Source organism: Amblyraja radiata, chromosome 10, assembly GCF_010909765.2.
Source record: "Amblyraja radiata isolate CabotCenter1 chromosome 10, sAmbRad1.1.pri, whole genome shotgun sequence".
Lineage (NCBI taxonomy): Eukaryota > Metazoa > Chordata > Chondrichthyes > Rajiformes > Rajidae > Amblyraja > Amblyraja radiata.
The window spans coordinates 24,506,009-24,530,660 of NC_045965.1; the positions used below are offsets into that span (position 1 = coordinate 24,506,009).

Genomic DNA, 24,652 nt, shown 5'->3' on the forward strand with positions numbered 1-24,652 from the left:
CCTTTATACTGTACATGAGTTTTTACTAAAAAAAACAACACAGTACTACAGCTGTGGCACATTTGAAATCACCAGTTTAGATTTAAAAGGACATTTCATTTCAAAGAATCAGCCACGTTTATTTTGCAATACAAACACTTAGAAATGTCAAGTCCATACATTGCAGATAAAAGGCACACAAACGTGAATATACTTCACACTGCCTCAGGAAAACAGCCAACAGAATCAAAGGCCATGCATTCTGGTCATTCGCTCTTCGAGCCTCTCCCTTCCGGCAGAAGATACAAAAGTTTGAAAGCACGTAATGCCAAATTCAGAAGTCTCTTCCCCTTGGTTATCAGACTACTGAATGGTCTTCTCATAAGCTAACAGTGTAAAACTGATCTCCCAACCTACCTCATTGTGGCCCTTGCACTTTTTTTATCTGCACCTTCTCTGTAACTGAAACGTTATATTGCTGCAACAAGACGTTCTGCACTCCGACATTTTTCGCTGTACTATTTATTACATTTGTGTATTGCTTGATTGTCTTCATGTGTAGTATGATTTGACTGGGTAGCATGTAGTGTTTTTCACTGTATCTCCGCACATGTGATAATAATAAACCAGTACCAATGCCAATAATAGAGGACAATGTTGTCAGCACAACTATTGGTGACAGTGGTTTATCACATCATCTCCAGGCATTTGGTATAAAAACTAAAGGGATATCTTTTAAAGGGACTCTTTGGTATAAACCAGCATCTGCAGTTCTTTCCTACACATCTAAAAATACTGTGCCAGGTGTCATGGCATTGGGGAAGTCACTCCAGCCCCATCCACACAGTCCAAATTGTCACTTAAATTCAGTCTCCAGCTTCTGTTCTATTATATTAGGTCATTTCCATGACATGAACAATCCTTTCTCAAACCAGGTTACTCACTTGCATTCTCTTCCCCCTCCACTGTTGTGCAGTTAACCACAGTGTACATTAGGTTGCATAAAAACCTCTTGCCTACTGTTTGAAACACCCATCATGTTAAGTAAGAGGAGCAGAATTAGGCCATTCGGCCCATCAAGTCTATCACATCGGTCATGGCTGGTCTATCTCTCCCTCTCAACCCTGCCTTCGCCCCATAACCCCGGACACCCGTACTAATCAAGAATCTATCAATCTCCCTTCTGCTCCCCTTGCAGTTGACTCTGGTTCCACCCTTAACCAAGTGACTGTGCTCGAGTCCAATCTCTCTTCCTCTCCCTTACCTGTCCCTTCATCAGAGAAGATTGTCCAACAGAACCTCTAAACTCATAGCCCTGCTTTCAGGAAACCACTGTTTAGTTTAACTTAGTTTGGAGATACAGCGTGGAAACTAGCCCTTCAACCCACCAACCAGCAAAGACCTGAACCAGGGAAGGTGGCAAGGAATGCGAGCCCTTACATTCCTTACATGTGAGCCCACCGCCCCTGGGTACATCCCTTATATGTTCACCTGATTGGTTAGGGTATTGTTTATGAGGAGGAGGATCAGCTTCCAGTTCCATTCCAACAAGAACTGGGTTCTATAACTGCATTTCAAGTGAATACCATAGGCAAAATCATCGTTACTATTACCATGCTCAGATAACTGAAAATCAGCAGCCCTGATTACGGCCTTCGATACTGAGCAACCCAAAGATCCACATTCAAATCCCACCAAGGCACCTGTGGACCTCAAATTCAGACCCACATTCAGCTTGACATTTAAAAAAACCCCAAGTCTTTGGTAAGAGTGAACACAAAACTATTAGACCAGTATAAAAACTTGGCTGTAGACTAATGGTCTTAAAGAAAGAATTCCAGCCTCTCATCCAGTCTCTTCTATATGTGGCTCACAGAGTCGTGCAGTATGCTGACCAAGATGCCCCATCTAAGTTAGTCCCATTTGCCCACATATGGCCGGCCCATAACCCTCTAAACCTTTCCTATCCATGTGAAATTCCATCCATGTAAGACTTCAGACCCATTAATGGGGTTTTAAATGACCCCAGAGAGGAAGGAAGCCTTACACACAGGGGACAATTAGGGTTGGACAATAAATACTGGATGATGCTCAGATCCTGAATATATATATTGTTTAGTATTCCACTTGCTTTTACTTTTACTTTTCACCATCAAGCTCAAAGGTTGTGCGTGGTATAAAGGATGCCGCTGATTGGCCATTAGACCTGGACTAATACCACCCCATATATGTTCAGCACTCACTCACCACAGTTGTAACTTATCACAACTCCACTGGTCACAGATGAGAGGTGAATCCATGGGACCAGGGTGCTCCAGAGTGTGAAAGGATGAGAGTCACTTCATGCTTCCACTCAATCAGGGTCAGGAATTTACAAACAGCTGCCAATGCACAGATTTCCCTCAGTAGCAATTAGCCTTGGATTGATGTTAAGCACAGCAATTAGGCTTTGTGGCTCTTTAATGGTCAATTTAAGCACTCCTTCCTTAGCAGCACAATAATACAGGTGTGTCGTGGAATATCCCTACTATTACCTGAATTACAATATACAATGCCTTGGGAGTATCTGTTAGTGACGCGTATGTGTGTGGTTACAGCATTTGACATTAACAGCTAGCACAGAGGAATACTGAGAAACTTGAAGATTATCATCCATTTTACAACTGCTCACCATACAATGTGTGGCCAAACTACTCCTAGATCAACATCCCTGCCCTTGTTACTGCTGCCCCACACTGAGTCTCCCTGCTCTTACAGCACTTGATGCATTATGAGCAAATTAGCCACCTACTAATAATCTGCATCCACATTAACACACGCGCCCTGCTTTAATCTTGAACGTATACAGTACTTCACACATCACAATGTTGTCACCACTTCGCTGAGTAAATCCGTCAGTTTTGTGTTTATCTATCGTTGCCTCTTACATTCACTATCCCAGCAGTGAACAATATCAGCAATTGCTGCCATTCTGCCCAAGATATTATTAACAAGTAGTGTACCGACACTGATATTAGTTCACAGTTGCTGTGGGTTCTCTTCACCATGCTGGTAAACGTTATTAATATTTCACACCTACTATTCTGTTCACAACATCGCAAGCCATCATTATTGATGCTTGCACAAACCCATCAAATGCACATTAGCTTTACTGAATCATTTTTAGCAGCAGGTTTATCCGAATCAGGGTTTTTGATACAAACACAAAACATCTCAAACATCTCAGTAGAGAACACTACAACAAGCATAACACAGTGAACAAGTGGTGCTGGAAGCTGCTGCTGCTGCTGTTCAGAACGTTAAGCAGGGGAGTAATTCCTTCACATGGACAGGTTTGACTCTGTGCATTGCCTGTCACGTTTTAAGACACTGTATGAAATACATAGAGAGTGAGTGGTGGCATACACTAGATGCCCACAATTTACTCCCTCTCAGGCGTGTCATCCCACTTCCCTCCCAGAGAGAGAGGCACAGTGGGAGAGGAGTCACTCCCTTTGAGTTTGCTGTCAGTCGTGGTGCAGGCCAGCCACTGATGGAGAGCAAGCAACAGCTGGTCTGCCTACTTTGCTTGATGTGATAACAGTACATGGAGATGGGACACACAGAAACATGGGAACATTAGTCTTGCTAACGGGTGGGGGTTTTGTACGTTTTTCCTTTATTTAAACCAGCAGATTGTTTCTCACTTACTTTTCGTAGTCATGTTTGCAGTACAGCTTCTTGTCTCTGTAGTAGCAAGTGGTAGTGAGGGGCTCCCTGCACCCAACACATTGCACACACTGCTCGTGCCAAAAGCTGTCATTCACCCTCAGCAGAAACCGGTCTAAGATCACCCTATCACAGCCTTCGCACACTGCCCTCTCCTTTCCACCGGGCCCTGGAGAGAAAAGACAGGAGGAATCCGTGAAGCTGTTTATACCGCAAGCCCCACCATCTGTCAGCTAATATGTCTCACATACCATGTTCACTGGATTACTTCGTGTCAATATATCCAAACCTAACCTGGGTGGAAGGGGTGTGTAGGTGGGGATGACAAAGGCCAGAATGAAAGAATGAGCTGAGGAGATAGACAGATAGGATAGATAGGATAGATAGATAGATAGATAGATAGATAGATAGATAGATAGATAGATAGATAGATAGATAGATAGATAGATAGATAGATAGATAGATAGATAGATAGATAGATAGATAGATAGATAGATAGATAGATAGATAGATAGATAGATAGATAGATAGATAGATAGATAGATAGATAGATAGATAGATAGATAGATAGATAGATAGAATCTAGATTGAATAGACAGATTACATAACTATAGATACACAGGCAGGGAGATATAGACACAGATAGAGAGCTAAACAAATGGATTAAATAGATGGACAGATATACAGACAGATAGACTGAAATATAGATTGATTATATAGATAGATAGATTACATTGATGAATAGATTGAGAGAGAGAGAGGGAGAGAAAGAGAGAGAGACATAGATGGAAGATTGGCAATGGAGAAAGCAAGGGTTGAAGGGGATCAAGGGTTGAGGCACACACTTTCATAGAAGGATCTATTGATGCATGAAATGACTGAAAGGAAAAGATAACTTGAGGAATGGCGGAGAGCAGTTTGGAATGATGGGATGGGTAGACATCTTATTCCCAGAGGGGGGGGGGGGGGTGTATAATATATTTAATATGCATTCACCAAGTAAACATTGAATTCTTTTGAGAATACTGTATAGAGATTAAAAAATACATCAATAAAATTGAAACACTGGGATATATCATTCAGTTGTGAGCTGAGACAATGTAGATGAAACTCCTTCTATTCTGAGAAAGTGCACATTGAAAGCCCCTTTACTTCATTTCCTTCGTTCAGGTGCTGGGGTGGAAGATTGCAACCTTCACGTGGTCCGCCCTGTTTCGACGAATGCAATCAACCCAGCGTGCACAATCAAATAAGATCAAATAGAACAAGTTGTTTTTAGGCTGTGCACGCCATACGCAAGAAGAAGCAGAAGAAGTTGAGGAGCTGGGCCTCTCCTGCGCACTTCATTCCCGACACCAGCTTCATTCACCACTGATTAGAAGAAGGTTTATTATTGTCACGTGTCCCAAGGTGCAGAGTAAAACAGTGTTTTGAAAGCGATCCAATTCGATCAGTTAATATCATATACAAATGCAATCAAGTCAAACACATGTACAATAGATAGAGTAAAGGGAAAGACACAGAGGACAGAATATAGGTCTCAGCATTGTAGTGCACCAGTTCCACAAACATAGTCCAATGACCGCACTGGGACAGATGTGAATCAGACAGTACCACAGCTAAAGGAAGGACCATTCAGGAACCTTTCTAACAGAGAGGAAGAAGCTTCATAGCTGATGAAACATTTTTACAAGTGCAGCCTAGATCTCAATGCGGAAACCAGTATGCACGGCACAATCTCACAATAAAACGGGATTGAGTTAGGGTTAGTTGAGAGGTATTATAGTCAAATGGGGAAATTGTCCTTCAGGCTTTTACAGAGAAAGCATGCAAAAGATATTTCTGCTACAATAAAGACAGTTTTGTGTTGGGACTGTCAGATATTAAACATACCCGTATTGCTTAGGGGGAAGGCTTTGAGCGAGATTTGAAGCCAGCTCTAGCAGTTGGAAAATCACTCATGTTTATTCTGCAGTGCAAACATTTTTGTGGATCTTTCAGCAGCTCCACAATCAAACATGTGAATGTAAATTTCAGGTAAAAGCTCACGCAAGGCATAGACATACATCATTAAACAGAAGACCGCATTGTGTACACAATTGTTACACACAGTTACATTCATACCTACTCCTCCCGCTGAATTTGGTTTGAAAATCCAAGCAGATTCTCAACAGTAAAGAGCTGTGGGAAAGCTGTGAGGAAACTTAATAACTGGCAACAATTACAGTGACAATCAGAATCAATAGAATGCACACTCTCTCCCTCTCTCCTTCCCTCCCTCTCTCCCTCCTTCTCTCTCTCTCTCTCTCTCTCTCTCTCTCTCTCTCCTTCTCTCTCTCTCTCTCTCTCTCTCTCTCTCTCTCGCTGTCGGTCTCTCTCTCTATCCCTCTCCCTCTCACTCTCTTTCTCACTCTCTCTCTCACTCTCCTTCTTTCTCTCTCCTTCTCTCTCTCTCTCTCTCTCTCTCTCTCTCTCTCTCTCTCTCTCTCTCTCTCTCTCTCTCTCTCTCTCTCTCTCTCTCTCTCTCTCTCTCTCTCTCCCCTCTACTCTATCCCTTCTAACTCAATTTTCCTCTCCATAAATTCCCTTTTCCAACAATTATTGATCAGCCTTGCTTTTGAACGTTTTAGATGATCCCACACTTCCAAAGTTCTTTTGGGAGAATTCCCAGAACTCATTGTGAACTTATCACCAGATGACCAAGGTTATACTGTCCTTATTCCAACGGAGGAATTAGTTCCTACCTACCCACACTATCACCTCCATGGGTTAGCTTAAACCCTGCTCATAAGGTCATCTTGTAATCTTCTACTCTCAGAGAAGTATAAGGCAGGACTGGACAATGAATGTGTAGAATCTTTGGCCAGGACACAAGATCCAGATTGAGATGGGACAAACTTGGATAGTTTTCCCTGGAGTGCCAGAGACTGAGGGGTGACCTGTTAGAAATTAATAAAGTTACGAAAGGTAGGTAATCAGAGTTGTCTTGCCAGGGTGAAAATGTCTAATACTTGAGGGAAGAATTTAAGGTGAGAGGGGAACAATTTAATGGAGATGTGCAAGGTAAGTATTTACTCAGAATGTGGGAGGTTCCTGGAACATGCGGGCAGGGATGGTGTTGGAAGCCCATATGATAGCAACCCTAACTTAGGCAGATACATGAAAAGACGAGGGGTTTGCACCATGTTGAGGCAGATGGTATTTGTTAAATTGGATCATGGCAATGCCAACATGGTGGGCCAAAGGGCCTGCCTCTGTGTTGCATTGTTCTGAGTTCTTCCACATGACTTATTTATTCTTCCTGAGGTGTGGACCGAGAACTGACACAAGAGTCTAAATAAGGTCTCACCAGAAGTTTAATATAATGGTAACGTTCTTCAACCCTTTTGTCCTCCAGTACGATTATCTAATGGAGTGCAGAGCGAGAGATGGAGTGAACACTTCCCTGACTGGTGCAGTTAGGTTATACAATGATGCCATCTGGTGATGCAGAGAATGGTCAAGTTGATGGGCACGTGTCTGTCTGACATGGACTCGCTGGGCCCCAAGGCATATTTGGTGATATGTTCACCTCACAGGGAGTGTTAAAGATAATGATGGTATGCCTTCCACTAGACTACATAACATATTGTACATAAGATGACACTAACACACAGAAATCAGGGGCACTTCTGGGGGAGATTTCAAGTGAACCCTCATAATTTTGTCCAGTTTAAAGGAAATGCCAGACCACAGTTGCCAGATAATCAGTGGTGGACGTACTAGGAGGCATAGCTTTACGGTGAGAGGGGCAAAGTTTAACGGAGATATGTGGGACACACAGAGGGTGGCGAGTGCATGGAACGCTGCCAGGAGTGGTGATTGAGGCAGGTACAATAGTGGTATTTAGATGAGCACATGGATATGCAGGGATTGGAGGGATATGGATCACATGCAGGCAGGAGAGATGAACTTAATTTGACTCCATGATCACCATGGACATTATGGGCCGAAGGGTCTGCTCTTGTGCTGTACTGTTCAAAATCTATCACTAACAATATATCATATAATATAACACTATCTCATGGCTAAAAAACAGTGTGTTCAAAGGAATCGGGTCAGGTCGCATCTGTCGAGGGAAATGTTTCAGGTCGAGTCTCTTCTTCAGACTAGCTTGTTTAAGAATTAAGTGCTTCAACCTAAGTACAGTGGATTTTCATGCAACATATAAGGTATTGCGAGATTTGCTTCAATAAGTCCTCAGACTCTGGAACCTTGTCAAAGACGTGAGTCAGACACTACTTGTCTTTGCTGCCATTTTGCCCCACATGATTCCACCTCCGTTCCCAGTTCAGTGCCAGCCGGGATATCAGGATCCTACACTACATTCATAGCATTCCCCAACAGTGTTCCCTCTCTACCTCAAAACAGTGTTCCTCAAAAAACACTCACGGCAACTGCTTTAGTTATATAGTACCCACAGAGGGTTCATTGAAAATGGATTCCATTCAATGAATTATATGGTGTCACGTGAACACACACACTCATCACTCTTCAGTATGTTATTCGTATAATCCTCTATGAATCGTGTTGCTATGGTCCAAGTTACTTTCTCGGTAGTAAACGCTACACCAATCTATATGCAGACAGGGACAAGGGTAAATGAGATAACTACAGCGACAGGTAGAAAAACCTTTGGCACAGTAATGGGCATTGGTGCTCCAATCTCATTGACAGCTGTATGGTAACATTCAGCCCAGGAGTACAGGGAGAAGAGGTTATCTCCATAAATGGGCCAAACCGCATTCATCTGAAGAGTCATGAATCTTCCTACTCATGAAGCTCAGGAAAGTTGCACCATCAGAGGGTGTTGGTCGAACACTTTTTAAATCGCAACAATACTGCTTCTTCTCCACAAGTTCTCAACCAGCAGGTATTGGCCCCCAGTGTTCACTAGAACCCTCTCCTATGGGTGACATGGTGGAGGAATTCCCTCAGTGTTTGTAATGAAAGCATAACTACACGGAAATAAATTGCAATGAACCAATTCCTGTCTCCAAGGAACAATTGTGTACTCCTTCTTGGTTCTGATCGTGACTCCTTGCTGACATTAGATTTTTGGTCATCATCAGTCCAGTCTGCAAACACTTTCCTGTTTTTTACACCAGTCTACAAGGTACATTAACTTCCATCTTCCTATGTCCTGAGGTGGTAGATATTCCTGTTGCCCCAGTATATAGTTTAATTTAGTTTAGTTTAGGGATACAATGTGGAAATAGGCCCGTCAACACCAACCAGCGATCACCCCTACACTAGTTCCATGTTATCCCAGTTTTGCATCCTACACACTCAAGGCAATTTATAGGCCAATGAACCTACAAATCTGCACATCTTTGGAATGTTGGAGGAAACTGGAGAACCCGGAGAAAATCCATGCGGTTACAGGAAGAATGTCCAAACTCTGTCCAGACAGCACCCGTAGTCAGGATTAATCCTGGGTCTCTGATGCTATAAGGCAGTGAGTGACTCTACCGCTGAGCCTCAGTATCTTGGCATAATGTTGAGCAGTGGGCTGTCCGTGTGCTGCACTTTGATATTCTCACAAATGGTTCTCCAATGCAAACTGCATGGTATTTTGCTGGATACTTATTTGATTACGTGGTCGACTTGAAGGCACATTTGAACAAAGAATATCACAGTTTTCTGAGTTAATATGTCAGAAATCTAGTTAACTTAGGTGTTCCATGATCCTTCATGTGAAGGATTCCCTTGAACCAGGCACAGACAGTCAAACCACTGAGGGGAAATTGTATCATATCTCATCACTTACGACAATACTCATTCAAGGGAAATACATAAAAGTAAAAACAAAATGGTAAACATTCATTTCAGTAATTCATTGGTCAACATCATGAGAACAATATTGAGAGGAATAGATTATGTAAACGCACAAAGTCTCTTAACCAGAATAGGGGAATCGAGAACCAGAGGACACATTGGTTTAAGGTGAGGGAGGAAAGATTTAACAGGAACCTGATGGGTAACCTTTTCATACAAAGGGTGGCGGGTGTATGGAACGAGCAGCCGGAGGAGATTGTTGAGCCAGGTATCAGTGTAACATTTAGGAAACATTTAGACATATGCATGGGTAGGATAGGTATAGAGGGATATGGGCCAAGTACAGGCAGGTGGGACTAATGTAGATAGGACATGTTGGTTGGTGTGAGCAAGTTGGACTGAAGGGCCTGTTTCCACGCTCTATGACTCTCTGACTCTTTGACATGAAATACTATTTTGTATTCAGCAGTACAAATCTCGTCAATTTTAATTGATGCTCATGAGCAAGTTTGTTAACTGCTGGCAATCATGACATTGATCTGAAGCCAGCCATAATCAGCAGTGTTCTCTGTCTGACTCACACCTTTGATAATGCAATTGTTCCAGAGTCGGAGGACTTGTTGAAGCAAACCTTCCATATAATTTATATTTTGTGCAACTATCCACTGTACTTATGTTGAAGCATTTGATCCTTAAATTATGGTTTTGCCGGAAATCCTACCTTCCAATGTCATGATCGACACATGGTCATATTGTTCACTTATGTTCTTCGACAGCCAGTACATTCCTCAACCCTGTTTGAATTTATCCAGTTTTGAGTTTGGAGAAAAACGTTGTCTCTTAGTGAACATGTAAGAGATTTATTGAGCCTAGCTGAGGCTTGCAATCTTTTTTTTTAATGTAGACACAAGGAACTGTAGATGCTGGCTTACACAAAAATACACAAATTGCTGGAGTAATGCAGCGGGTCAGGCAGCATCTCTGGGGAACATAGATAGGTGATGGTTCTGGTTGGAACTCTTCTTCAGACTACATGCTGCCTCAGAAAAGCAGCCAACATAATCAATGACCTTTCCCACAGCGGTCATCCCTTCTCTCCCCACTCCCGCCAGGAGAAGATACAGAGGTTTGAAAGAGCGCATCAGCAGGTTCAGGAACAACTTCTTTCCTTATGTATTGTGACTTCTGAACAGTCCTTTCATAAACTGGAGTGTAGTCCCAATGCTCCTTCCTACTTCATTGGAGTTTGGCTCTGGAACTGTTATGCCACAATGTTGGGCACTATATTCTGCACTCTTGTATTTTTCTCTTCACTTTATCTTTTGGACGTGTTTGGCTTGATTGCTTTCATGTATAGTATTGTCTGATTTGATTGGATATCACACAAACAAAATATTTTCTTGCATCTCGGTACATGTGACAATAATGAACCTAAACATGCACCTTTTTAAGTTGTGAATAAAGTGTGGTAGGAAGCGAGCCATGCAGAGTGAATGTAGTGTGTATTAGATAAACATAGAAAATAGGTGCAGGAGGAGGCCATTCGGCCCTTCGAGCCAGCACCGCCATTCATTGTGATCATGGCTGATCGTCCCCTATCAATAACCCATGCCTACCTTCCCCCCTATCCCTTGACTCCACTAGCCCCTAGAGCTCTATCTAACATGTTATGTTATAGGAAAGATGTTGTCAAGCTGGAAAGGGTACAGAAAAGATTTACGTGGATGTTTCCAGGACTAGAAGGTGTGAGCTATAGGGAGTGGTTGAGTATGCTGGGACTCTATTCCTTGAAGTGCAGGAGGATGAGGAGTTATCTTACGGAGGTGTATAAAATCATCTTGCCCAGAGTAGGGGATTCGGGAACAAGAGGACATTGGTTTAAGGCGAAGGGGGGATAGATTTAATAAAAATCTAAGGGGTGAGATTTTTACACAAATGATGGTGCGTGGCTGGACTAAACTGCTGGAGGAGGTCGTTGAGGCAGATGCCATTGCAAAGTTTAAGAAATATTTAAATGTGTCGATGGATAGGACAGATTTAGAGGGATATGGGGAAATCTGCTGGCTAGTTGTGCCGAAGGGCCTATTTCCATGCTGTATGTGTCTGAGTCTGTGTGTGTATGTGTCTGTGTGTCTGTAGGTCTGTGTATCTGTGTCTGTGGGTATGTGTGTCTGTGTGTCTGTGGGTCTGTGTCTGTTTGTCTGTGGGTCTGTGGGTCTGTGTGTCTATCTGTGTCTGTTTGTCTGTGGGTCTGTGTGTCTGTTTGTCTGTGGGTCTGTGGGTCTGTGTGTCTATCTGTGTCTGTCTGTGTCTGTTTGTCTGTGGGTCTGTGTGTCTGTTTGTCTGTGTGTCTGTGGGTCTGTGTATCTGTGTCTGTGGGTATGTGTGTCTGTGTGTCTGTGTGTCTGTGTCTGTTTGTCTGTGTGTCTGTGAGTCTGTGTGTCTGTGGGTCTGTGTATCTGTGTCTGTTTGTCTGTGGGTCTGTGTGTCTGTTTGTCTGTGGGTCTGTGGGTCTGTGGGTCTGTGTGTCTGTTTGTCTGTGGGTCTGTGGGTCTGTGTGTCTGTTTGTCTGTGGGTATGTGTGCCTGTGGGTCTGTGTGTCTGTTTGTCTGTGTGTCTGTGTCTGTTTGTCTGTGGGTATGTGTGCCTGTGGGTCTGTGTGTCTGTTTGTCTGTGGGTCTGTGGGTCTGTGTGTCTGTTTGCTGTGTGTCTGTGTCTGTTTGTCTGTGAGTCTGTGTCTGTTTGTCTGTGTCTGTCTGTCTGACAGTAAAGATATTAACTACATTACTGCTTTATCTCCCATGCATTGCACAGACAGAGCAAGGCTGAGCTGTACACTAATAATATTACTTCTCCCACTCATTGGATTCACAGGGTTTTTTTCTATCTCGTTTTTTTCTTCTAGGTAGGAAACTTTCTGAAGTACTGTAAAGGGGAAATGACCAAACAGCCTGTAGTGGCCTTGGCCATGATCTGCAGGGGAAAACGGAAGCAGCTCCACCAACCAGTCCACCATCGCCTCCTTCCCCAGCACTTCTCCAAATCATACTTCCCGCCATGCGGTTGACTGTCTCTCACAATCTGTTCACCCCTCCCATTTGAATTCCCCCACCCTTTCCACTTGGAGTCATTTCACCTTTAACATTTGAGTACATAAAGAAGAAAAATTAATAAATATCAATTTAAAGCACATGCAAGGTGCTCAAAGCAATTTCCAACGTGGTTATAATGGAGCCAGAGCCACAACAATCTTGCCGTAAGATCACAGCAATGATACGCAGCTAAGTCATGTTCTTTCATTGATAATCTCTCATCACAACAGCAGGTACAACACCCCTGTTCTATAGAACACCTCTGTTATATGGAAACAATGCACTGGCATCTTTCCACACAGTTGAGGGGGCAGGCTCATGGTTTAACACCATAACTGAACAGCACAACACTACTTCACCGCCATATCCTTGTATTCAACATCTGAGCGAGGCTTGAACTTGAAGCTTCCTGATCCAGATATAGATTTGCCATCCCAGAGTGGTGAATGACTGCAGCCTACTGCACCGGCAAGGGATGGGATCCTCAGCCCTCAACCTGCTAACCATTCACCCCAATTTGTTTTCCCTTAAGGGCCTTATATCCGTTCACGCTGAAAGTTTACTTGGTATTTGATTAAACAAATGAGAGTGAGAATGGCAACTGTTCCTTTGTTTCTCTCTCTTGCAGGATTTGGATATTTTTCAAATTTGACGGGAAATGGCGTTTATCTTTCCAAAGTGAAGTTGAAGCAATGATTTAACCAGACCCCATTGCTGATCTCTTCATTCTGTTAGATGCTGAGAAAACACTCAATGGTGTTTTCCAAGCAGCTAGCAGAACGGATGGAAAGTTAGGCAGAGTGGTAGCAGACAGAATTTAATTCAGGGTAGTGTGAGGTTCCACACTTTGGAAGGTCAAACTCCGGTAGAACATACAGAGTAAATCGTGGGGTCAATGTACATTGATGTACAGGGAGACCGTGTGGTTTAAGACCTGTTGATCACTGAAATAAACTATTTAGGTGGATGAGGTAGTTAAAACAGATATTTGATATCCCTGCCTTCATAGGCCAAGACATTTGAGTAGAACAGGGGAGTCCAGAACAAGAGGACACAGGTTTAAGGGAACAGGGGAGAATGTAAAGATCTGAATGGTAATTCTTTTTCACAGAGCAGGGGTGGAGATAGATGCAATTACAACATTTAAAAGGTGTTTGGACAGGTACTTGGATAGGACAGGCATAGAGGGACGTCCCTAATGAGGGCGAATGCAAATACAATTGCGGTCGGCATGGACGAGGTGGGCCCAAAGGGGCTTGTGTCTGGTTGTAGTTGTCTCTGTGAAAATATACACCTCAATCCTTCAATGCCGTCTTCTCCCCAGTATGTGTGTGCGTGCGAGAGAGAGAGGGCGGTGTTTATGCGAGTGAGAGTGATGTGTTTATGTGTGATGTACTATAGTGTTTGTGTATGAGTGTGGTGTGTGTGTGTGTGAGTGGTGTGTGTGTGAGAGAGTGTGGTGTGTGTGTGTGAGTGGTGTGTGTGTGAGAGAGTGTGGTGTGTTTGTGTGAGTGTGGTGTATGTGTGTGAGTGTGGTGTGTGTATGTGTGGTGTGTTTGTGTGTGAGTGTGTTTATGTGAGCGTGGTGTGTTTGCGTGTGAGTGTGGTGTGTGTATGTGTGGTGTGTTTGCGTGAGTGTGGTGTGTGTGTGTGTGTGTGTGAGTGTGTTTGTGTGTGAGTGTGGTGTGTTTGTGTGTGTGTGTGAGTGTGTTTGTGTGTGAGTGTGTGTGTGTTTGTGTGTGAGTGTGGTGTGTGTGTGTGTGAGTGTGTTTGTGTGTGAGTGTGGTGTGTTTGTGTGTGAGTGTGTGTGTGTTGTGTGTGTGTTTGGTTGTGTGTGTGTGTGGGTTTGTGTGTGCGTGTGTGTGTGTTTGTGTGTGTGTGTTTGTGTGTGGTGGTGTGGGTGTGTTTGTGGTGAGTGGGGTGTGTTGGTGGGAGTGGTGGTGTGTTGGGTGGGAGTGTGGTGGTTTGTGTGAGTGTGGTGTGTTTGTGTGAGTGTGGTGTGTTTGTGTGTGAGTGTGGTGTGTTTGTGTGTGAGTGTGGCGTGTTTGTGTGTGTGTGATGTGTTTGTGTGATGTGTTTGTGTGTGAGTGTGTTTGTGTGAGTGTGGTGTGTTTGTGTGAGTGTGGTGTGTTTGTGTGTGAGTGTGGCGTGTGTGTGTGTGTGGTGTGTTTGTGTGTGAGTGTGGTGTGTGTGTGTGAGAGTGTGTTTGTGTGTGAGTGTGGTGTGTGTGTGTGAGTGTGGCGTGTTTGTGTGTGTGTGGTGTGTTTGTGTGTGAGTGTGGTGTGTGTGTGTGAGTGTGTTTGTGTGTGAGTGTGGTGTGTGTGTGTGTGAGTGTGGCGTGTTTGTGTGTGTGTGGTGTGTTTGTGTGTGTGTGGTGTGTGTGTGTGTGAAAGTGTGGTGTGTGTGTGTGTGAGAGAGTGGTATGAGTGTGAAATAATAGTGTGTTTGTTTGCGAAAGAGAGTTTGAGAGGCAGAGAGATGGCGTTATGTGAGTGTGCGTGTGTTCATCTCTGAACGATGTCATCTGGTTACGCATATCTTACTTTAATTTAGCCACGAATTTTCGCATCGAACCGTTTAGGGGAAGCTGAGCTAAAGGATGAATTAATTCCCTTTTCATCCGCGAGCAACCCGGCGAGGAAGCTCTTTGCGCCAGTGAGCTTGCCCGCTTACTATGTTGACAGGTTGTGTGTGTTGGAATCGCGCTCCGAGTTGTGAGGTCCACCCTCTCTTATCAAACAGGCCGACGCTAAAAGGGTGGGTGCGTTTTGTCGGGGGAACCCGTCCGTAACCCCGCAGGTTAATCCAGACCTCGGAACGCTGTTCCAAACAGTGTCCGCGCCAAACAGCCTCCACTACCGCCACTATACGACAAGTTCACCCTCTTTCTTGTATTGTGCCCAGAGTATAGCTATTCCATTTCAAAGTCACTAATTGTAAGAGTTCGCCTGACAAATGCTTATAGTCTTGGAGGTGGCTTTGACGGGCATTTGCAGTATTTGCTGCTTCTTTTATCGATGTGCATCCCCGCGGTTTTCAAAGTATTCGTTGTGCGAAGTGTTCACTGCGGCTGGAACCCGGTTTGTAAATGTTGGCATTGCCACAAAACTGCGGGATTGGCCGAAAACTAGTGTCGCCAGAGAAACATCGTGTCTGTATTTTTAAAAGAATGCCTATTATAAATTATCCACGGACGCAGAAATAGGAGTCCCCTTGACACGACGAGAATGTCACGGGGCAAGTTCTTACATTGGTCCTCAATGCTTCAAAGGGCATGACTAGAGAATACACTCCAACCTCGGATAGAAAGACCGAGACCACGTGTAGAATATCGGTACATCTTCCCTCCTCGAGTCATCGTGTGTGCCTGCATATTTATGTGTGTCACTGTCTGTATATGCGTGTCTATGTCAGTGTGTCTTTGCAATCGTGCGTGTGTGTGTGCGTGTGCACGAGTGTACGAGCCTGTCTGCATATCAATATCTGTCCGTCTGTATATACGTTTGTACCTGCGTATGTGCCTGTCTCTATATCTATATGTGTATATGTGTATGCTTGCTTGATATCTATGTGGTTGCTTGTGTGTGAGTGTGTGAGTGTGTGTGTGTGAGAGAGTGTGTGTGTGTGTGTGTAACTGTGTTGTACATACCGGGGTCTCTATGCGTGTGTGTCACCTGTGTATTGAGTCTGTGTACGTTTGGATATTGTGTGTGTGTGTGTGTGTGTGTGTGAACTAGTGCGTGTGCGTGTCTGCGTTAGCGTGTGATTGAAATAATCCGAAAGACATTTTATTCCCTGACTTCTACCTCCTTTGCTCTGTACAAGTCTACAGACGTGAGGTGCCAGACACAGGGAGATAGATGTCCCGCACCCACCGCCCGCTCCTGCCGCAGGTCGACCTAAATCTTAAACTTCCACGGTGAAGAATTCAGAGTAAACTCGGAGAAACAACTTTGGCCGTAGTTGGCGCCCCTCTCCCTGTGTACAGCGCACCAGCATACACCCGCATACCGGGGACCAGGGGCACAAACAGCGGATGGTCGGGACAGTCGTGGAGACAGGGCACTTCATCGAGGTGGGACAGGACTCGCTGACAAACTTTCTCTCTGAAACACGGCTCCTATCTGTCAAGATGAATTAGAAGATTATCTTCAATGTATATAATTTTACAAAGACGCCTATTCCAATGTGTACTTGTGTGCGTGGTGCACAGAGACCCGTCCGCCGCGTTAGATAGATGACCGCTCTTAGAGATTACTCCCGCGGTAACTCAGTCACTCCCTGCCAATCCCACGTTGACATTTTTATTTTAAATAAATATCAAATTAACCTGATACACTGGATTATTTGACACAAAAAAACGGGGGTAACTCAGTGGGTCAGGCAGCATCTCTGGAGAAAATGACGTTTCTGGTCGAAGCACTAATTCAGACCCTGGGAAATTATATTTGTGTAAAACAAAACGGGCGTGGTCAAGTATAAAATTGGGGCGAGGTTTTCACGGCTTGTGAAATTCACCTTCTTTACAATTCTTTACAATTCAATACACAAAGTGCTGGCTCCAGTTTTTACAGTTAAATGTACAGTAATCCAGGCGTGGACGGGAGTTAATCGGTGCTGAATGAACACCGTATCAATGCAGCTGAGTGTGAAATCACATCAGTGTCGGAGTGTTACTGCCATTAGTTTCAGAATTGTGTGTAGAAAGTACAGCGGTGTGTGTTGTACAGGTAATTGCGTGAGTGTGTGGAAGTAGCATATGTCCGGTTGTATTGTGCACATTGGTAGCCGAGCGAATACCCAGTAAACTTCAGTAGGAGCGGGAGCGGGAGCCAGTCGGTTGGATCTTGGCTTCAGCGCCTCTCCCCGGCCTTTCCCCCGAACCCTTTGATCATCTCGTTGCCCAAAAATAAATCAACCCAGAGAAATCAAACCGAAGGAATGTTGCCGCTGGTGTTCTTAAAACGTTGACTATAAAATCCCCAGGTGGATTTGTATGTAGCTGCAGATATGAAGGTGTCCGGGAAATCTCCCCAGTCGCATCGGTGTGTGGCTGTTAATATTTCTGTGTGTGTGAGATTGTTGGTCTATGCGTGCACCCAATACAATAGGTCTGGGCGGGCGGATAAGTATGTGCCGTTTGTCTGTATTTGAGTCTACATATCTGTGGACCCGCGCTTGTGTGTGTTGCTAACTAGCTAACTGACAAGTAATTCCTCAATCGAATTTGAAACTGATATTGCATAATGCTAATAATTTTGTGTCTATCTTCCACAATGATAACCTCGTCTCTACACACACTGGTTTAATGTCAATGAATCTGAACATAAAGTCCAGCAGGTATTTGTTTATAATTTGTTTTGAACGCAAGTTGGTTGAAAAAGTACAACAAATTAAAATAAACCACCCGCTTCAGTCAGACTGTATACATGGCCGTGTGTAGAAAGTGCCGGGCCTATTTAAATGTGTGAATACAACGACTTAGCAATCAACCTCTACCCCCTTCTATTCCAGCACCCCCCGTCCCACCCCCGTCCCACCCGTCCCACCACCGTCCGCCACGAACGATCTGCTGTCCTCGGCGCTACCTCCTCTGGTGAACAGAAACCGGCCGACAAACGGTAGGAGCGGGTTCGTTCGGTACCGATTTTCAGGGGGCCGGGTAAACGGAGAATTCCCTCACTTGTTTCTTCCAAGCGGCCGGTGCACATTTACCGAGCGCGGGCGGAACGAACGCCTTGCCCTGGTCGGAATATTGTTTCCATCCTTTCAGGATAAATGTGTGTGTGTTCAGGGGTTAGTGCTAATCATCATGTTTAGTTGCTTGCCATGGCCTTATGACGAAAACAAAAGCGATTTTTATGCGTAAGGTTGCAGTTTGGACAATATCGAATTCGTTATGTTCAATTCATTTCAACAGGTCTGTTTAAATTCAGTGGGAGTCATAAAACTTGGAACCACGAGAAGGAACAGGTTGGCAACCTTGTGAGCGTCGCTCTGCTAATGTAGGATGCACCGAGAAAATCAAACTCTTCTTTAAATACTCCGGGGAAATTCAACAGTCTGTCTCCACGGCCGATCTATAGTTCACCGCCTGCCCATTAACCCACACGTTGCTTCATAACAGTTACACAATTAAGTTTAGCAACACTCGCAAACGCCTCAATGGCAATCGAGTCCAAAGACATTTCAGAAAGATATTGTACATGAGTTCCCTCTTGCCAATGTGAGTGAGTGAGTGAGTGAGTGAGTGAGTGAGTGAGTGAGTGAGTGAGTGAGTGAGTGAGTGAGTGAGTGAGTGAGTGAGTGAGCTTTCGCGCAGAACACGGTTGAGGGATTTGCAATTGAAACATTGTAAATCACATTTAGCTGCTGAAAGTGGACTACAAAAACGAACTGTGTATTTTTGTTCTGAGGATAGGCATGGACACATCTGGTGACTAGAAAGCCCGTTCTCTCCTCCAGTCTCCCCGTCAGTGTCATCTCTAACCTGGCCCCACAACAGCTCTTCGACACTCCATTTCTGCTGGGCCACCTCGACTCCTTCCCCTCTCACTTTCTCCCCTTAATCTTCTGTTATTTCTTCTTCCCCCCCACCACTGTCTACTGCAGATTCAAACTGTTTCTCTCCCGGTGTTAACTTTCTCCCTGCCGCCTCTTCTCGTAATCTCAGAGAGCGTATGTCGCTCCGTCCTGTCCTCACCACCTCCATGTCACCGCAATGTAAATCCGCCACAATACAATGTGTATAAAAAACACACCACATCGTTTTCATTCAAGATACTCTGCAAGTCTGTGAGTTTAGGAGGAACACTCGCCTCTTGCAAGTGCACATGTTCACATAAAGTATTTTATCTATTGTTTAAACGTGTCAACTTTGAGAGGTTTCGTGCGGCAGGCGGGTTGAAAGTAAAGTTGGTTAATATTTCTGATGCTCCCCGCGAGTTTCCTTGTATCTAACACATATTTGGAATATTCAACGTGTATCTGACGGCCGCTGTCAAATGCGCGTCCTCGATGTGCCGACTCTAGCTGACTGAGTGTTGTTAATATGGCCCTGGATTAATGCTATGCTCACTCGAGTGATTGTCTTCGCTTTCTCAAGCAGTGCAGTTGCACCCGCAGCCCTAATCCCCCATAGAGTTGACGCTTCCACATTCACTCACTGGATTTCTTTCAAACAACATCGTTGATAATTTCCACACTTCGAATGCTGCAGATAAATAACCCAGAGGAGCGGCGCGAACTCCCAAAGATAATTTGTTTTTTCGGGCGTAAGTTTTTGTGAACAGTGCGAGCTTGTCAGGGAGCAGAGCGGTACGGAGTTGAGAATTTCATTGTAAATTTAGTATGTGCAAGTCCTATCCATGTTCTCCAGAGAAGCTGGCTGGACCGCTGAGCGACTCCAGCACGTTGTGTCTTTTTATATGAAAGTGCTCGCTTGGATCATCTACAGTTTACCTCATGCCTCTCTTCCTCAGGTCACAACTCAACAGATCCGCGTTATACTTCTACTACATAAACATATTGGGTTTTAATTTAATTCTGAAATCTACACATAAATGTTGCGGTGGTAGTTAGAAAAATATCAAAGGCTTGCAGCTGTAAATCCGCAATCTGGGAACAACCACAGAAGGCTCGGTGTATTCTGTTGGATAGACACCAGGTTTAATCCGATTTGCAAAGATTCCAACGAAAGCAAGTGCACAAATCACGCCCGCGCACAGAACTGTTATCAAAGCGCGCAGATAATTTTCGTTCAGGCACTGACGTTTAGAGAAACACCATGTGTAAATAAGCGTGTGTAAGTTCTATTACTACGCATAGAACACAAACTATGTTGGTCTCATTACAGTATATGGTGCGCCCGCTGGAGTTTGAGGTTATGGGCAGATTCTTGGGATCCTCCATGTGCGTGTACATAAAACGTGTATACATATATAAATAGTTTTGAACATTCATTTGCATTAGTAATTACATGGACATTTGTGATATTTCCTGTAAGCAGTATTCGCGATCCCGTACATTTGAGAATTAGTATTCCACAAACCGGGTATCACAGACTTCGTGAAATTAAATTGTCTTGCATTCTGTATGACGTTTGTGTTTTATTTATTTTTAGGATATGTACAGGATATGTACAAATATCACAGATTAACCTGTGTACCATGACACATTATTTCGCCAATATTGTGCATCATGCATTTATTGTGTGTATATTTTCCTCAGTATACATGTCTTGTATATGTATATTCCCGTTCCCATGTTGTACATACCATACAGTCATTCTGTATTTTTGCCCAATGTATCTGCCAACTAGAATATCCATTATCTACTGTGTGTGTGAATGGGATATAGTGTATAATATCAATATTGTTTTGCAGATTTCGTACCGTTCATTCAGCGTTGATTTCGTGTGTATTGCAAAACTCTATACCACTCATCCCATGTTTATTTTCTGAATATTGACAACTCCCGTAATATTTTTTCCGCATTTTTTTGCTCTTACAGCCCGCCAACTCAATATAAATTCTGAATATGTTTAGGCATGTGTGTTACGCAACACGTTTTACATGTATAATGTGTGCATGCGTTATGTTTTGGTTCCGAACATATTCAACATATATCCTCTCTATAATACACCTTTGAGAACTGTCCCCAACATTGTGCTCATGGTCCGACAAGCATCGACACGCAAGTTATGAACAGAGTTTACAAACTGCATGTGAGCTATCCGTTGCAATTTTAAGGAGACACAGTTTTTTTCAAAAGGTGCAAGACCTGAAATCTCGGGCAATACATTCAAGAAACAAATGCATTAACATTAAATCTGAGATATAATATGCGAGAGAGTGATGCCAATAAAACAAACTCACCATGAAGTGAATTCGGAGTCTGGGCCGAATGCGGCAAACTTCCTTCCATTTTAAGCCCGTCCAACATGGTCTCTGCAAGGCGGCAGCTGAGTAGAGAGAGCAAGGCTTGTCAGCTGGGCCAGCGCTAACTCACACAACCGGTAATCCCTCGTTCTTGGCCCGCCTAGGGCCCGTCAAACTCCCGGCCCGGGTCTTTCCAGCGGCGCTCGGTCAGCCCGCTGCTCGGCTTGGCGGAGGGGTGGCGAGAGGTGCCGTCGGCAGCCGCCAGGGAGAGGACGCCACACAAGTTTCTACCCCGGTCTCCTTCCCTCCTTCGTTCACCCAGCCACCCCCTCCTCCCTTCCCTCCCCGCCCCTCACACTCTCCTCCGTAATGTTACCGACCTTGCCCAGGATGGGGCTCCCGAGCTCTCTCCGCGGACCAGGGAGAGACTGGTCTGGGCGCAGATCCGCCAGCGAACAGGCAAACTACAGATTGAAATAGGGAATGAGGAACTCAAGTGGGATACGGATCAAATCTCAGCGTTTAACCCAGGGTTTCTGCTAACATTTACAAAGATAAATCTCTATAAAACAGAAAAAAACACGACACACTCGCGTTAATAAAGCAAAAAAATAGAAGTATTTAAGTATTAAAGTCTTTTTAACTTTAACTGACTTCGATATTCTCTAACCACGCCCCCGATGAAAAAAAATCTTTCTAATGTTGGAATTGAATGAATGATCCCCATTACACACATAAACACACACACACACACACACACACACCTCCTCTCCACAACCATCATTAATAGATAATTCTTCTGTCTGTCAAGCTAACAGTGAAATAAACTAAAACGATGTTTATTTTCTGAAACTCGTCTCATCGGGGATATTAATTCCCTGGGACGAGCCTACTGAAATCGATCAGGAGACATCAACAAGGGTCGAGACAGGAGGTGATAGCGGACCGATCCCATCATCGTCCCGGGACAGGGATCCGTGTTAATTTCACACCTCGCTCTTGAGTAACCGATTAAAATTGTAATCTAATCCCCTTCCTCACTGTGTATACATTTGAACATTGCTCCCCCAAAAAATCTTGAGAACTATTCTTTTGTAAATCTTTAAAAAAATAATTGTATTCTTAAAACAAATCACGACTGCGTTTTGCGCGATTTTATCCACTATTCCAAGCACCCAAGTTTTTTTTTCTAACCAGTTTCCGTTAAAAAAAAATGCAAACCATATTTAAAATTACAAAACGATTTTGGGCATTTCTAAAAATGAGCTGCGCGTTCAAAACTAACTCAGGAATTCCCACTTCAAGCAAAAGGCATTTCCGTTTCATTTGATTGTCGAATTTTTAAATGGGAGAAGGTTTGTAGACTCGAGGTAAATTGGTGAGTTTAACAAAGTATAAAAACAAATAATAGAGCTGGTTCTGCCGAAATAGGATAATTAATTACAAAAATAAATGATGAAGACGGGCGATGTATAAATATTACACACGCTCTTTGATAGTCTAAAGTCTTCTTTGCATCAAATATTCAAATAAACTACAAATAACTTAAATAGGAAACTTTAAAAGTTCCTTACCGATTAATAATTGACTTCAACAACAGCGTGCAGTAAATAGGGCCGCAAACAGTGCTATATCTGTCAGCAAGACTGTACGCGATTGCAAATGGATATTTGAAGGATTCCAAGTGGCTGTTGTGATTGAAATAGCTCAATCGTACGGATCGGAAATTAAATCGCCTTGCATTTATTTCCCTCCAATTACTTCCCGATAAAATTATAGATTGCCTGTGTTTTTTTTAATTGTTTGTTTGTTTGTTAATTCGATCACAAATTGTACGCACTGTCACCGGCCCGCGTCGTCGGTCAGCCAGCCGCTTACACGTTTTATGCATGCAACTCACCGCGATCTCACTGACTCTTCACAGAGGATGGATCTAACTGGTCATGAACGAGCGGAGGAGGACGAGGACAAGAATTCCAGGCGCTGTGCAGGTAACTGGTCGACGGATCCCAGATCCCGTCCAAGATAACATGAAATTCCTCTCTTCCTCTAATGTTCCCAGTATGGTCGAAATACTACTCCCCAAATCCTGGCTGCAATTAACGTTGGTGTTTGTCTTCTCACTCGCAGCTTGGGATGGTGTGGGGAGTGGAGAAGGAAAGTGGGGGGGGGGGGGGGGGGGGGGGGGTGACGAGGCAAGAGTGGCCCTGAGCTCTTAAATCCCAAACTTTTTTCCCGGGCAACCATACAGTCTTCTGTCGGTCACCTCCACTCCTGGGCTAAGCTTAGCGGTTCCAAGCTCCTCCGACTGCTCACACGACACTGGGAGGAGGGAGAGTCCGCACTCGACTGGCAAAAAGAGTAAATCCTAGCACAGGGGAGGCTGCGACTAAACCCTCTCAGAACGAGGGCAAGGGTGGCACTCAGCACAAAGTATCAGAACAAAGATGCGAAAACACTGGGGGTGAAATGGCAGAGAGGAGAAGATGAAACGGAATTGTTTCGGAGGTTTATATTGCCACCTCTTACATATAATACATTTCACATTTTTTTATACATAATATATTTTTATTGATGTAAATGCGCGCCAGTAATGTTAGAATAAGATATATTCATTTTATAGAGGCGAGTATTTTCGATTTTTATGAGTGTCTGCTGCGCTGTGATGGTTATTAACAGATATAATGATCCGCGCCTCCGTTCGCGTTTCTGAAAGAGTGAATCTTTTTGAGCATTATGATCATTAACTAAACTAAACTCTTGGTGTGTTCGATTAAAAAAAAACAAATCCAGCAAAACCACTTGGAAGGAAGGACGCGGCGGCTCGGCCAGATTACAATGGTTCATTTACTGTTGCTTTGATGTTTCTCTACTTCCCGATCTTAGTGAGACCTGATTCAGTCCCGCCGCCCCCCGAAGGACAATTTCTTTCCACGCTGCCTCAACACCCAAATATCTCTATTTCCATCTAGGGACTGCCTGGCTCCGCTTTTTATTCCCCCCCGGTTCTCCGCTTTGGCTTTCTCCCGTGAATTTCCCGGACCTCGGTGGGTTTTCCGCCGGTTATATATTTTCCCTCAGTCTCTCCTCTCATGACGCTCCCCGGGACCCAGTTTCAGAAAACGACGGTGCCTCTGCCCCCCTGCGCGGGTCACAATGCTCGTCACCTTCCCCGGC

General features: G+C 44.1%; 1 protein-coding gene across 3 annotated transcripts in view; it reads right to left on the bottom strand.

Annotated features, from left to right (window-relative positions):
* Positions 1-24,144, bottom strand: part of lmx1a (LIM homeobox transcription factor 1 alpha) — a 203,011-nt gene extending 178,867 nt beyond the window's left edge. The window contains exons 1-3 of one of the 3 annotated variants that reach the window (XM_033028363.1): positions 23,376-24,144; positions 21,473-21,558; positions 3,670-3,856 (exon numbers count right to left, since the gene is read on the bottom strand). In XM_033028363.1, coding sequence (XP_032884254.1) covers positions 3,670-3,856; positions 21,473-21,539 — 254 coding nt within the window. In that variant the 5' untranslated portion in view covers positions 21,540-21,558; positions 23,376-24,144. Of the gene's footprint in view, positions 1-3,669; positions 3,857-10,225; positions 10,298-21,472; positions 21,559-21,855; positions 22,062-23,375 lie in introns of those variants that run through there. The other 2 variants (XM_033028364.1, XM_033028365.1) reach the window with 2 other exon arrangements.
* Positions 24,145-24,652: the final 508 nt, after the last annotated feature.